This window comes from Rhinatrema bivittatum, chromosome 7 (genome assembly GCF_901001135.1).
Source record: "Rhinatrema bivittatum chromosome 7, aRhiBiv1.1, whole genome shotgun sequence".
NCBI lineage: Eukaryota > Metazoa > Chordata > Amphibia > Gymnophiona > Rhinatrematidae > Rhinatrema > Rhinatrema bivittatum.
The window spans coordinates 119,907,943-119,921,503 of NC_042621.1; the positions used below are offsets into that span (position 1 = coordinate 119,907,943).

The 13,561-nt window shown below is 43.6% G+C and overlaps 1 protein-coding gene across 1 annotated transcript; it reads right to left on the minus strand.

Moving 5' to 3' along the window:
* Positions 1 to 305: 305 nt before the first annotated feature.
* LOC115095410 (gastrula zinc finger protein XlCGF26.1-like) lies at positions 306 to 10,272 on the minus strand. The gene is made up of 4 exons (XM_029609025.1): positions 10,085 to 10,272; positions 9,198 to 9,296; positions 8,525 to 8,635; positions 306 to 2,291 (listed from the first exon to the last, which is right to left on the minus strand). The coding sequence occupies exons 2-4, from the start codon at positions 9,250 to 9,252 to the stop codon at positions 550 to 552; spliced, it is 1,908 nt and encodes a 635-aa protein (XP_029464885.1). The 5' UTR covers positions 9,253 to 9,296; positions 10,085 to 10,272; the 3' UTR covers positions 306 to 549.
* Positions 10,273 to 13,561: the final 3,289 nt, after the last annotated feature.

A 13,561-nucleotide genomic window follows, 5' to 3' on the forward strand; every position in this document is an offset into this window, starting at 1 on the left:
GCGGCCAGGACCGCAACAAAGTTGACATTAATAAAGATTCAGTGTTATGATACTTTACATATCTGAACTGATTTTGGTCTAATAGAGTGTTCTATGAGGAAATCTGAAAACTTTTAGATCAGCAAATATTTTCATAAGCACAGGTCTAATCAAAGCCTTTTTTTTTTTTTTTTTAGAGGAGATGGTAAGTCTCCCACGAAGACTTCAGGGATCCTCTTAATTTTTCCATTAGTTTCTGTGGTTTATCGTCTGCTGCAGTAGGTTCATGAACAGCATCAACATGGCCCATAGCTGCACCAGAGATCTTATAGTCACCTAAAGATTCAGCACTATTGCTACCACCATCTATAGCCCTAGTGCTTAGACGAAGGGTGGGCACCTTTTTATCCTGGGCGATGTGCGGACAATATAAATTTTTTTTTATGATTCCTATCATGCTTCAATAGTTGTAGCCACCTGGCTGAAATTTAGTTTAGATATTATGCAATAGGGTCACCATGTGAAGGTACTCAGCAAGACTGAGACACTGACTCCAGTAACTCCATCTGATTATTCTCTCAAACCACCACTGTGGATTCTTTCATGCTTCCGAAGATCAGATTTCAGCCTGAAACATTTATCACATTCAGAACATTTAAACGGTTTCTCACCAGTATGGATTCTTTCGTGGTTTCTTAGATCAGATCTCTTAATAAACCATTTATCACATTCAGAACATGTAAATGGTTTCTCACCAGTGTGGGTTCTTTCATGGTTTCTCAAATCAGATTTCCAACTAAAACATTTATCACATTCAGAACATTTAAATGGTTTTTCACCGGTGTGTTTTCTTTCATGGTTTTTAAGGTCAGATTTCCGACTGAACAATTTATCGCATTCAGAACATTTAAATGGTTTCTCATTCCTGTGGGTCATTTCATGCAGTCGCATGTGGCCTTCCTGACTGAAAATTTTATCACAGTTTGAACATTTAAATGGCTTCTCACCAGTGTGAATTCTTTTATGTTTTCTGAGAGCAGATTTCTGACTCAAACATTTATCACATTCAGAACATTTAAATGGTTTTGCACCAGTGTGGATTATTTCATGTTGTCTTAGAACAGATTGCAGCCTGAAACATTTATTACATTCTGAACATTTAAATGGTTTCTCACCAGTGTGGATTCTTTCATGTTTTCTTAGCTCTGATTTCTTAATAAACCATTTATCACATTCCGAACATGTAAATGGTCTCTCACCAGTGTGGATTGTTTTGTGTTTTCTTAAAGCGAATTTCTGACTGAAACATTTATCACATTCAGAACATTTAAATGGTTTCTCACCAGTATGTATTCTTTCGTGTTCTCTTAGAACACCTTTCTGACTGAAATATCTATCACATTCTGAACATTTAAATGGTTTTTCACCAGTGTGGATTCTTTCATGTTTTTTCAGATCACATTTCTGAAAGAAACATTTTTCACATTCAGAACATTTGAATGGTTTTTCTCTGCCATGGAACCTTTCATGCAGGTGCAAGTGGCTTTTCCAACGGAAACATTTATCACATTCAGAACATTTAAATACTTTCTCTCTCCTTTTGGTCATTTCATGCCTTTTCTGATGGATTTTAAGCCATGATCTATATCTAAAAGATTTCTCACATTCAGTACATATAAAAGGCTTATCTTGTTTGTCAAGTTTTTTATGTTCTCTCAGCCCTGACTTCCTAGTAAACCTCTCCTCGTATTCAGCACATTGATATAGTCTTTCTCCAGCGTGAATTCTTACATGCTTTTCCAGTTCAGCTCTACAGCCAAAGTATTTATCACACTGAGTACATTTTAAAGGTTTCTGTTGCATGCAAACTTTTCTATGTGCTATAAGTGTTGTTTTCTTAGGGCTTCTTTTCTCACCTTCAGCACCTGTACATTTTTTCTCCCTTCTTTGATATTGTTGGATATATGTGGGACTTGTCCTCTCAGTGAATTTGTTCCCACATCCAATCTTTCTTTGGTGCTCAGCAGAATGTGAGTTTCTGGTGAAGTTTTCCCAAGTGTCACCACTTTTAAATGGTCTCTCTCCTTCACGGAGTCTCCGAGTTTGTACAAGATTTGGGCAGTAGTTGGAATTTCTCTTTTGTTCAGTACATGTATTTGGTCTCTCCCCTTTTTGGGCTTTTTCTTTCACCTTCTGTGATGTTACTCTACCCCTACTTCCTTCACAGTTAGCTGGAGGATCTGAGCTTTTTCTGGAGTCTTGCTGTTTCTCACACATTATCTGCCTCTCATAATTGTTCCTGAATCCATCATCTGTTGGTTAAAAATGTTTACAGTTATGGAGAAGGACAAATATAGGTAAATATTCCATATCATTATTTAAAAACATTTGCTTGGCTATGAATCCTTATCAAACATTACAGGAAGTGGTGTTCTTGTGGATAGGTACTAATGGGCAATAGCACAAAACAGAAGGATACAGACCATGCCTGATTTCATCCTGCTGGCTCTGTACATTTCATCCCTACCTGGAGTCTTTACAGCGATTCCTTCCGCTCTGATTACAGTCACTAACCAAAAATTCTGGAATGCCCTGCTAGAGACCTGTGATTCACTCAGGACCTGGGTCACTGAATTTTAGATCTGTCAGCTTAAACCAACTGAATTCTAATATAGCTCAGAAGGAGAAATGTAAGCTTACTGGTTAATTTCCTTACCTTGAATCCTGCTAGACCAGTCCAGATGCATGGGTTTATGCTACCCTGCCAGCAGATGGAGACAGAGAACCATACTTTTCAGTGACATCATTACTGCTATAAGTAGTGCAGTAGAGACAATTGCCAATATCCTTCTGCCAAAGCCAGTGAATGGAGAACATAAAAAAACCCCTATAAAACAAACTACTTTGAAAAACAGGAGGGAAAGAGGCTTAGAAGAAAATCTGCTGCAGAGCTGGGACGTGGCTTCCCTGGGTGTCAAGCCCAAGGGGGGGAGGGGTCATCAGCAAGGCTGCTTTCACCTATGGACATAAGCACACAAGGCTCTACGCCAGTGATCCTATCGGCTAGTGCCAAAATCTCAGGAAGCAGAGATTAGCTCTCTGCTTCTCTTTCCAGCCCCTCCCCTCCCAGTCAGCATGCAAGGAACTGGATGTCGGTGGATGTGAGCCTGGAGTAACAGGCTCCAGCCACTTCTCTTCTTTTGTTCCTTCCCTCCTCATATCTGCAGTAAACAGAAAGTGTGTGTGTGGGGGGGTGGGGGGGGGAATGAAAAAGTTAACAGAACAAAGAAAGAAAAATTAGTTTCTTACCTGATAATTTTTGTTCCTGTAGTACCACGGATCAGTCCAGACTGCTGGTTTTGCCCCCCTCCCCCCTCTAGCAGATAGAGACAGAGATTTTTAAAAAACAAAGCTCCGCCTATATAGGAGAGTGCCACCTACAGACCGCCAGTATTTCGAAATGACAAAGCAAGATGTCTCCCATAAGACACCATAACTATATACACTAACACCTGAACAAGAAAAGGAAAAAACGTGACCACCGAGTCACTTAACCCCAATATGATTGGAAAACCTATAGAACCACGCAGGTCAAAAAAGAAAATTCAAAAATCTGCAGAAAAAGAATGGGAAAGCGAGCAGACTCTCCCCCCATTTGAACCACTCTCACAGGGCGGGTCTCTGGACTGATCCGTGGTACTACAGGAATGAAAATTATCAGGTAAGAAACTAATTTTCCTTTCCCTGTACGTACCTGGATCAGTCCAGACTGCTGGGATGTACCAGAGCTATACCTATCCGGGGTGGGATCTGGAGAGGCCTGCTCGAAGCACACCTTCCCCAAATCCGTCCGAATTAGTAGCCTGCACATCCAACCAGTAAAGTCGTGTGAATGTATGCGGTGATTTCCACGTCGCCGCCCTACAGATCTCCTGTGGAGACACGAAGTGAGACTCCGCCCAAGATGCTGCTTGCGACCGAGTAGAATGAGCCCGGAGGCCTACTGGAAGAACTCGGACCTTTAGCAAGTAAGCGGAGCTGATAGCTTCTTTCATCCACCGAGCAATAGTAGTTTTTGAAGCCATATGACCCTGCCGGGGACCATTCCAGAGGACAAAGAGATGGTCCAACATGCGAAAATCATTGGTGACTTCCAAGTAGCGTAGAAGAGCTCTCCGAACATCCAGCTTCCTCAACTCACGGGACAGAGGGTCTGAACGGTCCAGATCCCCAAAGGCTGGAAGCTCCACTGACTGATTGACATGAAAGGAAGATACCACCTTCGGCAAAAAGGAAGGAACTGTGCGGATGGAAACACCAGAATCGGAGAACCGCAAGAAAGGTTCCCTGCAAGAAAGAGCTTGAAGCTCTGACACCCGATGAGCTGAAGTGATAGCAACTAGAAAAATCACCTTCAATGTAAGATCCTTCAGAGTTGCCCTTCTTAGAGGCTCAAAAGGCACCTCACACAGAGCCGTAAGTACCAAATTCAGACTCCAAGACAGTCAAGACTGTCGAAGCGGCGGACGTAAATGCTTAGCTGCTCGAAGAAACCGCGCCACGTCAGGATGGGCCGCCAAGGTCCCACCCTGCACCTTGCCACGCAAACAACCAAGGGCTGCTACCTGAACCCTTAAGGAGCTACACGATAACCCCATGGACAGCCCTTTTTGCAGGAAAGACAAAATATTGGAAACAGAAGCCTGGACTGGTGAAACGTCATGATCGAGACACCATGCCTCAAAAACCTTCCAAACCCGAACATAAGCTAGATTAGTAGAAGTTTTGCGTGAACGGAGAAGAGTAGCCACTACCGCAGGAGTATAACCCTTGTCACTTAAGTGGCGCCGCTCAAAAGCCATGCCGCAAGACAGAAGCGATTGGCCTCTTCCAAACAAATGGGTCCTTGGTGAAGCAAATCCGGAATTCCTGGGAACCGAATGGGACCCGCCGACGCGAGGTTGAGGAGGTCTGTAAACCAAGGACGTCTCGGCCATTCCGGTGCCACCAAAATCACCGGCGCTGCATGCCACTCTATCCGAAGGAGCACTCTACCAATTAATGGCCAGGGTGGAAACACATACAGAAGAACATCTATGGGCCAGGGTTGAGCCACAGCATCTACCCCTTCCGCTCCTGGCTCTCGATGGCGTGAGAAGAACCGTGGAGCTTTGGCGTTCCGAAATGTCGCCATGAGATCCATGCTGGGCGTTCCCCACACAAGGCATATGCGGTGAAACGCGTCCTCTGACAATTCCCATTCGCTGGGATCGAGGTGGTGTCGACTGAGGAAATCCGCTTGTATGTTGTCCACTCCGGCAATATGAGAGGCCGCGATGCAGAGCAGGTGATGTTCTGCCCAGCTGAACAACTGAGCCGCTTCCTCTGCCACAGGATGACTCCGAGTTCCCCCTTGTCGGTTGATGTATGCCACCGTGGTCGCATTGTCCGATAACACCCGCACTGCTCTCCCCTGAAGGAGAGGGACAAAGGCTTGTAACGCTAACCATACAGCCCGGGTCTCCAACTGATTGATCGACCATAGTGACTCCTTGGGGGACCAGAGGTCCTGTGCAGACTTCCTTTGGCACACTGCTCCCCAGCTGGAGAGACTGGCATCCGTGGTGACCATTGTCCATTCGGGATTCTCCAGGGGAACTCCCCTGGAAAGATTGTCTGTCTCTAGCCACCACGCTAGGCTGTGTCTCGCCACTGGTGTAAGCGGCACTGGAAGAAAAAACTGTTCGGATACTGGGTTCCAACGGGACAGTAATGCATACTGCAAGGGCCGCATATGAGCAAAAGCCCATGGCACCAGCTCTAAGGTCGATGCCATGGACCCAAGAACCTGCAGATATTAAACCGACATGATGCTCCGAATAATGTCGGTATATAAAAATCAACAAATAAATAAATAAAATATTCTCGAACCCTGGGAGAAGGCTGGAGTAGCAGACTCCGCACTTGTGCTTTTAATTTGAGGATGCAATCCATGGTGAGAAACACTTGACCCCTCTGGGAATCGAAGAGAGCTCCCAAATACTCCAAGGACTGAGATGGGACGAGTTTGCTCTTGGATAGATTGATCACCCAGCCCAGCAATCGAAGAAACTGCAGAACTCTGTGAATGGCATCTGTGGCTAAAGCTTCTGACTTTGCGCGAATCAGCCAGTTGTCCAAGTAAGGATGCACTAGGAGACCTTTCCTCCGGAGGTGAGCTGCTACCACCACCAATACTTTGGTGAAAGTCTGTGGAGCAGTCGCCAGGCCGAAGGGAAGAGCTCGAAACTGAAAATGCTGTCCCAGGATGCAGAACCTCAGAAACCTCTGGTGATCTTGATGAATCCCTATGTGGAAGTAAGCCTCCATGAGATCTAGTGAAGCTAGGAACTCTCCCTGCCTTACCGAGGTAATGACCGACCTGAGAGTCTCCATGTGGAAGCGAGGAATCCTTAGACACTTGTTGACCTCCTTGAGGTCTAGGATGGGACGGAAAGAACCTTCCTTCTTCGGTACTACAAAGTATATTGAGTACCGACCTGTTCCTTGCTCTTCTGGGGGAACGAGAACTATGGCCCTTAACTGCAGTAGCCACTGCAATGTGTCCCGAACTGCCGCTCTTTTGGCGGCATACCCGCAGGGAGAGATGAGAAATTGATCTCGGGGCCATTGTGCAAAATCTAAAGCGTAGCCTTGTTTTATCACGGACAGGATCCACTGATCTGGCTTAAATAGCTTCTTTCACCTCACCTTTTAACCATGCTGTAAATCGTTTTGCCTTTCTTCCACCTTTCTTAATGTGTGGAATACATCTGGACTGTGCTTCTAGGATGGCATTTTTTAACAATGCCAAAGAAAAAAGAACCAAACTTCTTGTTTTGTCAAGGTACCTCAATGCAACCAAAAAACAAGTATATCTCCTCTATCTTAAGTTGTGCTGTTAACAATAAATTATTTTTAAATTGTTTTTAAATTATTTTTAAATTATTTTTAATTATTATACTTTAAATTTGTAACCGCATCAGCAAGCCAGACAACGGCAGTGAGCCCACTTGCCGTCCGGACTACTCGTCATTTGCGGCTTGATGTAAAATCAGTTGTTTTTTGTTTTTTGTATAGGTCAGCTAGATAATGCTTGAAATGCCCTGTAAGTCCCGTGATTTAATGAAAAGCATCAAAACCCCAAAATGTCTAACATTGCCACCCGACAACGGCCGGTGTTTCGCTATAAGGATCGCTTCCTCAGGAGTAACTTTTGAAACAAATTCTCATGGCAGATGCTTTCTGATGGACGCAAATGTCTCTAATGTCCCGTTTGCAAATGTCCCGTTTGCAAATGTCTCAAATGTCCCGTTTGGAAATCTATTAGAGACATTTGCGTCCATCAGAAAGCATCTGCCATGAGAATTTGTTTCAAAAGTTACTCCTGAGGAAGCGATCCTTATCGCGAAACATAGATTTCAGTCTGCTAGGCCGCACAGCCTGCCGCATGCTTCTGCTGTTGCAAAAGCAGACAACTGCCAGTGACTTTTTTTTTTTTACAACAAAGATTTAAAGGCCCAGACACAAAGGAAAGCACAAAAATAAAAGTAAGGGTACTTCCCTGTCCTGGGCAGGCGGAGGGGCTTCGGGCCCACCGAGGGAACCAGACCACTGGCTGTCAGTGGTCCCGGGGTCACGGGCTGAAGCTTGCCAGGGGCATCCAACCCCCCTGTTCGACCGGTTCAACTCGAGGGACGACCCTTCTGCAGGAGCCTGTCACCTCGGGGAGCAACCTTCCTTAAAATATCCAGTCAGTCAGGACTGCAGGGTTAGCACCTCTACCATCTGCTGGAGGTAGGGAAATACTGAGGGACTGCAGGTGGCACTCTCGTATATGTGGCAGTGCCCAAAGTTTTGTACTCTACCTCCATCTGCTGGTAGGGATGAATAAAACCCGCTTGTCTGGACTGATCTGGGTATGTTCAGGAATGTGCGATACTGTATCACACTTAGCGCTAGCAGACCCTAATTTCCATTAACCGCGTCCATACTCCTCCCACTTAACTACTAACTCCAAATTTGCATACACAATTTGCAATGCACTATTTATCGCGTGCATTATGACGTTAATCGCACGAGATAACGCCGTAACGAGCACGATAAGGCCCTAACGCGAAATGATAAAGGGCCCTTTTAATTGGATAACCTGCCCCACCCCGGAACATCTGCACCCTGCCCTGTAATAGCAGGATATGTTTTTAACTGGATAAAAACTTATTCGCCTATGTCAGGGGTAATAAATACACTATAGAGAAGTTGATTTTTTTTGACAATTTAAGATCTGTATTTTATTATTGGGTTTTATGTTATAATTTTATATTATTTTTTGAGCGTTATTAGTTTTAGGATGTCTTAAATGAATTATAATTTTTATTTTTGTATTGTAAATCGCACTGAGATTTAATCTCATATGATGAATAAATATGTAACGATAAAAATAATAGCCAGACAAACTTGCTGAAGATCAACCTCTTAGTTTATTATAAAGGACGTTTTTACTCACCCCTCTTGGTATCAGTATCCTCCTCTCCTGCCTCTAGTTGATTGCTGACATGAGGATCTTCCATTTTCAGAATCTCTAATGTGGGGCCAAGAATGCAACCTCGGCTGCCTGCTAGAAAAACGACAAAATATCTTAAGCTTTTAAACAGTCCTGGATACTGACTTGAAAAAAGCAACACTTGGATAAAAGTGAAGTTCTGTGTGCACTGAAAATTAAGTATCCTGGTGGAAAGGAGTTAATGATGGTTTCTGAGGCTATGAAAAGGAGCCATGACAAGGAAAGCACACAGCTTCCTAGGATAACATAATAATGAAAGCCGCTGCAGAGTATGCCGTTTGCCATGGAATCCCACCTCTCTCTCCCTGCTGCTGATGCTGCCAGTTTGGGCCTTCCTGCCACCTCTCTTCCAGTCTCTGCAGTGATTCCTTTCACTTTGATGATGGTCATTAACAAAAAAAACAAAAAACTCTGGAATGCCCTGCTGGAGACCTGGGCTTCAGTCTGAACGTGGGTCCCTGAACCTGAGATCTGGCTGCTGAATGACTTAGTAATAAAAAATCGAACTGAAAGCCAGTAACAAGATTCACCCTTTATCCGTAACGTTTGAAATACTCCGCGACACACAGCAAATATTTTATCACAAAGGAAGGAATCCTTTGCTCCTGACTCTTACTATCGGTATCCTCCTCGCCTCCCTCCAGCTGGTCGCTGGCATGAAGCTCTTCCATTTTCAGGGTCTCTGCTGTGGGGTCAGGATTGTATTCTCGGCCGCCTATTAGAAAAACGGGAAAATATCTTCAGCCTTTAAATGGACTCTGACCCAAGAGAAGTAACATTTGGCTGAAAGGGAGATAATAGGAAATTGTGTGAGCTCTGAAAATGTTAAATAACCTGGTGGAAGGTGTGAAAGAACCCCCTATAGCTGGAAACCCGGCAGGCAAGTCACCGAGCTCCCCATAATATCGGGCTATGAAAACCACTGCGGAATATGGCCCTCAATGTATGATCCCACCCTCGCCCTCCTGCTGCTGCCTCTATGGGCCATTGTGGCCTCCTTCCTCCAGCTGCCAGGGCTGCAGGGCTCCAAGGAAACAAAAACCACATACTGCCAGAAGGGAGGCAGCAGTGAGGGAATTCAGAAATAGTGAGGGATGGAAGGAAGGATGAAAACCTCATAAGGGATGCGAGAAAGGAGCTGGTGAAAAGACTGAGGTAAAGGGACAGAGACACATGGGAAGAGAGGGAGAAAACATGAGGAGATGGCAGATGGAAGGTGCATATAAGACGCCAACGGGAAGAGAGATAGGCTGCAGTGAAATGGCGGAGGAGGATGAGAGAAGGAAAGGGAGAAGAAAGGAATGAAAGGCAAAAATAGAGAAACGTGAACATGAAAGAGAAAAGCAGAAATAATGTAACTAGAGCAAACAAATTATCCACGCAAGAAAGGTCGGGGGCACTGATTTTAATGGCTCATTCTTGCTGTGTCTGGTCCAGAGGAAGCGTCCTGTATAAGAAATGGCTAGATCAGCCCATCAGTAGTTTTAGCCCAAGCTACATCACCTGTGATGGTCAAGATTCCTCTGTCCTCAGACCTCTGGAGCTCAGTCCTGCATCCTTCTTGCTTAAATCTGATTAAAATGTCAGGTTTGACTTTAGGGGAGCCTGTTATGGGAAAAGATGGTTACAATGAGGTGGATATTCAAAACCTAACCGGCTGAACAAAACTAGCCAAATAAACTTATCCGGCTAACTTGTACAAGATATTCAGCAGCACCGCTGAATATACCCAGATAAGTTAAAGTTAGCCAGACAAGTTTACACTAACTTATCCAACTAACTTAGAAGCTCCTCCTTAGGATGCCCCTGTCCCATCTACCACTTAGATAAGCAGTTATCAGGTTAAGTGGTGGCTACGCAGCACATCTGAATAGTCATCTGCCACCATGTAGTTAGATAACGCTGAATATCTGGCCCAATATATTTAGAAGAGTTATCCCAGAACCAATATTATCAGTGCAAATAACCTTAGTATAAAGCAGTGTCATAGATACAGCCATCAGTGCAGAGCTAAGAAAAAAGAGGGGCACTGCTGTACTGATTATCATCAGAAATCCTTCCTAGTAGTATCCTTATCATTTTAACACTGAGGTGGACAACTCCAATCCTCAACAGCCACAAACAAGTCTGGTGATGAGCTACAAGAAACGAGAGGAGACTTGACTGTTCTCTCAGTCATACAAAACTTCAGGAAAAGCCATGGTTGCATAGTAAATAATAAGAAAGACCAAAAAGGCCCATCTAGTTTTCCCAGCAGTGATTTTATGCTCATCTATCCAAAGGAGATCAAATTCCCACATGGAACCCAACCCCCAATCCCACTGTATTCTTTTTACGGTTTCAAGGGCAGCTCCAAATCTAATATCAACAGTGTGACTGCATCAGGCTTCCAAGAAAATGGGTGTAAACAGGATGGAATGGCTATGGTTATCATCAGGCCCAGCCTCCGTGCACGTAACGTTAATTCTCAATTTTGTCGGGGGCTGTCACGAAACTAGGCATAGATTTAAGATTCTGGCTCCAACAAGCAGGACTGGACAGTGGGGAATGGGGTTATTCTGGAGATCAGAGAGTGGGGGGAGGCAGTTTAGGATGCAAGAGTATGGCCCTAAAAAGAAAGCATGAGCAGGCCCCTCTCTAGCCCAAGTTATTCGACACATTCAAAATCTGGCACTCTAGACAGGCACCTATGCCTAAATCTGAGCTTGCATGGAACTTAGGAGGTAAGATATACCCTGCCAGAGCTCCTCGCCCAAGGTCATATATAACCCAGAACTGGAAAAAAAAATCAGTGACCCAATCAATGCATTGGTAACCAGGGACATGAAGAAGCCAGCTTATACCACTGCAAGCTCCTTTAGATGTTTCAGCTATCTTGGAGAGTTTCCATGGAAGAGGTTGTGGACAGACAGACTCCATTGGTGTCCGTTTTTGAAATTATACTTTCGGAAAGCCAATACCTTTTTTTTTTTTATGGGAGTCGCATCTGGATATATTTGGATGTTGTTGAGCCAACTCAGGAAAAAAAGAAACTTTTTCTTCCAATGGGTCAGGAAGTTTTCTCTTTGAGCGCTACTTTTTTTTACTTAGATATCCATGCAGCTGTGTGGTAACACATGCTGACAATAGATACAATTTCCTTCTTCCTGATCAGCTCCGTTTCTTTCTGGATCAGAAGAATCTCTCTCCTCAGTAATTAGTGGCTGTGATCCTTAGTTAATTAATCTGATAATTGCAAGTTATAGCAAGTTTTTTTTTTTTTTTTTTTTATTTTTCCTTTGTAGCTCTCCCTTACCTTACTATTCCTCCCCCTCCATTTATTGTGATCTACAGCTATTAGAGAGGACAAAAGATTTTCCTATTTTGATTATGTTTCTTATTGATTTTTATCAGATTTCTGCATGTCTATCCTGCCTTTTCTTTGTCATGTAACATGGCTATGTAATTACAAAACATCATAAAGAAAAAGACAACAAGATCCAAACCATCAAAATCAATTTCAGAATATTACAAGGATAAACAAAAAAAGACTCACCAGGAACAAAGACACAAACTCCTCCAACGTTCCTGGTATCTCAAAACAGACCTAGCCATGTAGACCAGAGACGTGGAGATTCCAAAGATCCTGCCTGTCCTTGATTATGCTACAATCTCCATGTAATGAAAGGGTAAGGATCCACTGACAAATTTTCCTCCGGCCTGCACGTGGCACTGTGAGGATCTTGTATTATCTAACCAGTCCTCCCAGCCCTGTGCCCCTCATTCCCCTCCAGCAGCCATCTTGTTTCCTGTATAGACTTGTATTTATCTTTCAGCATCTCATAACCAATGTCAGATAATATTTCTTCACAGAGAGGGTGGTGGATGCCTAGAATGCCCTTCCTCCAGAGGTGGTGAAAACCAAAACAGTGAAAGAATTCAAAAGGGCATGGGATAAATATTGTGCATCCCTAAAGGACAGAAATGAATAAAAGAGTGCATGGAGTGACTTGCTGGTGCGGCAGTAACTATCCTTTAACCAGTAAACCTTGATATTGTTGATGCAACTCCATCATTGCTCTCTGCTTCAACAGCAGGGGGAAAAAGGGGAATTGGATTCATACAGCGACCAACGAGGGCACAGACTTTTACAGTCTGAGGAAACCTCAGCCTTGATACTGTTGATACAACTCAAACATTGCTTTCTGCTTCAACGGTAAGGCATAATGAGGAAATGGATTCAAACAGTAACCAACGAGGGCCTTCACTTTTACGGTGGGGAAACTGATAAGCATGGGGTAACCTACAAGGTACAGCAGATATTACCATAATCTTAGTGGGCAGACTGGATGGACCATTTGGTCTTTTCTGCCTTTGACTCTATGTTTCTATTAAACAACAATAGATTATAAAACAAGTTCAGCCAAATTTGAACATTCACAGAAACATGAAAATCTTTTTCCATCCTTTATGTTTCTATCCCTTGCCTCCCCCACCCTTCTCTTCTCATCCCCCTCACCACAGTATCAACTTACATAACCTCTACATGATGTCCAATATTTGATCAGAATGTCATAGAGGGCATTTGGTTTCTTATGCCTCCATAACTAAAATGATACCCTTCTAACCCTTCATTATCCCACTTCCCACCCTCCTTCCCCATAAATGGTTTGTACATCAACCACTAAAGACTCAACACTTAAACTAAGGAACTCAGACATTCAAAACCCAGCTTCTAGCTCGAGGTGAGAGACCCTGAATATATTTTTGCCACACATATAGAAATGTCTTCCGTCTCACAGATGTATTACGACTAGCCATATTTTCTATCTACATCAAAAGGTGAAGCTGATATCGCCAGTACCAGAAGAAAGATTTGTCCAAGCCTTTCCAAACCAATAGAACTGATTTCTTGCCTAATAAAAGGGCTTTTCTACCTTATCATAAAACTATAATTGTGATAAAGCGTCCTGAAAAAGGAAAGATTGATATCACAGGATA

Coding starts and splice junctions, on each gene's coding strand:
- LOC115095410 (XM_029609025.1), bottom strand. CDS start 9,252: ATGGAAGAGCTTCATGCCAGCGACCAGCTGGAGGGAGGCGAGGAGGAT. Junction 8,636..9,197: donor AGGCGAGGAGGATACCGATA/GTAAGAGTCAGG, acceptor TCGTTTTTCTAG/CAGGCAGCCGAGGTTGCATT. Junction 2,292..8,524: donor GGATACTGATACCAAGAGGG/GTGAGTAAAAAC, acceptor TTTAACCAACAG/ATGATGGATTCAGGAACAAT.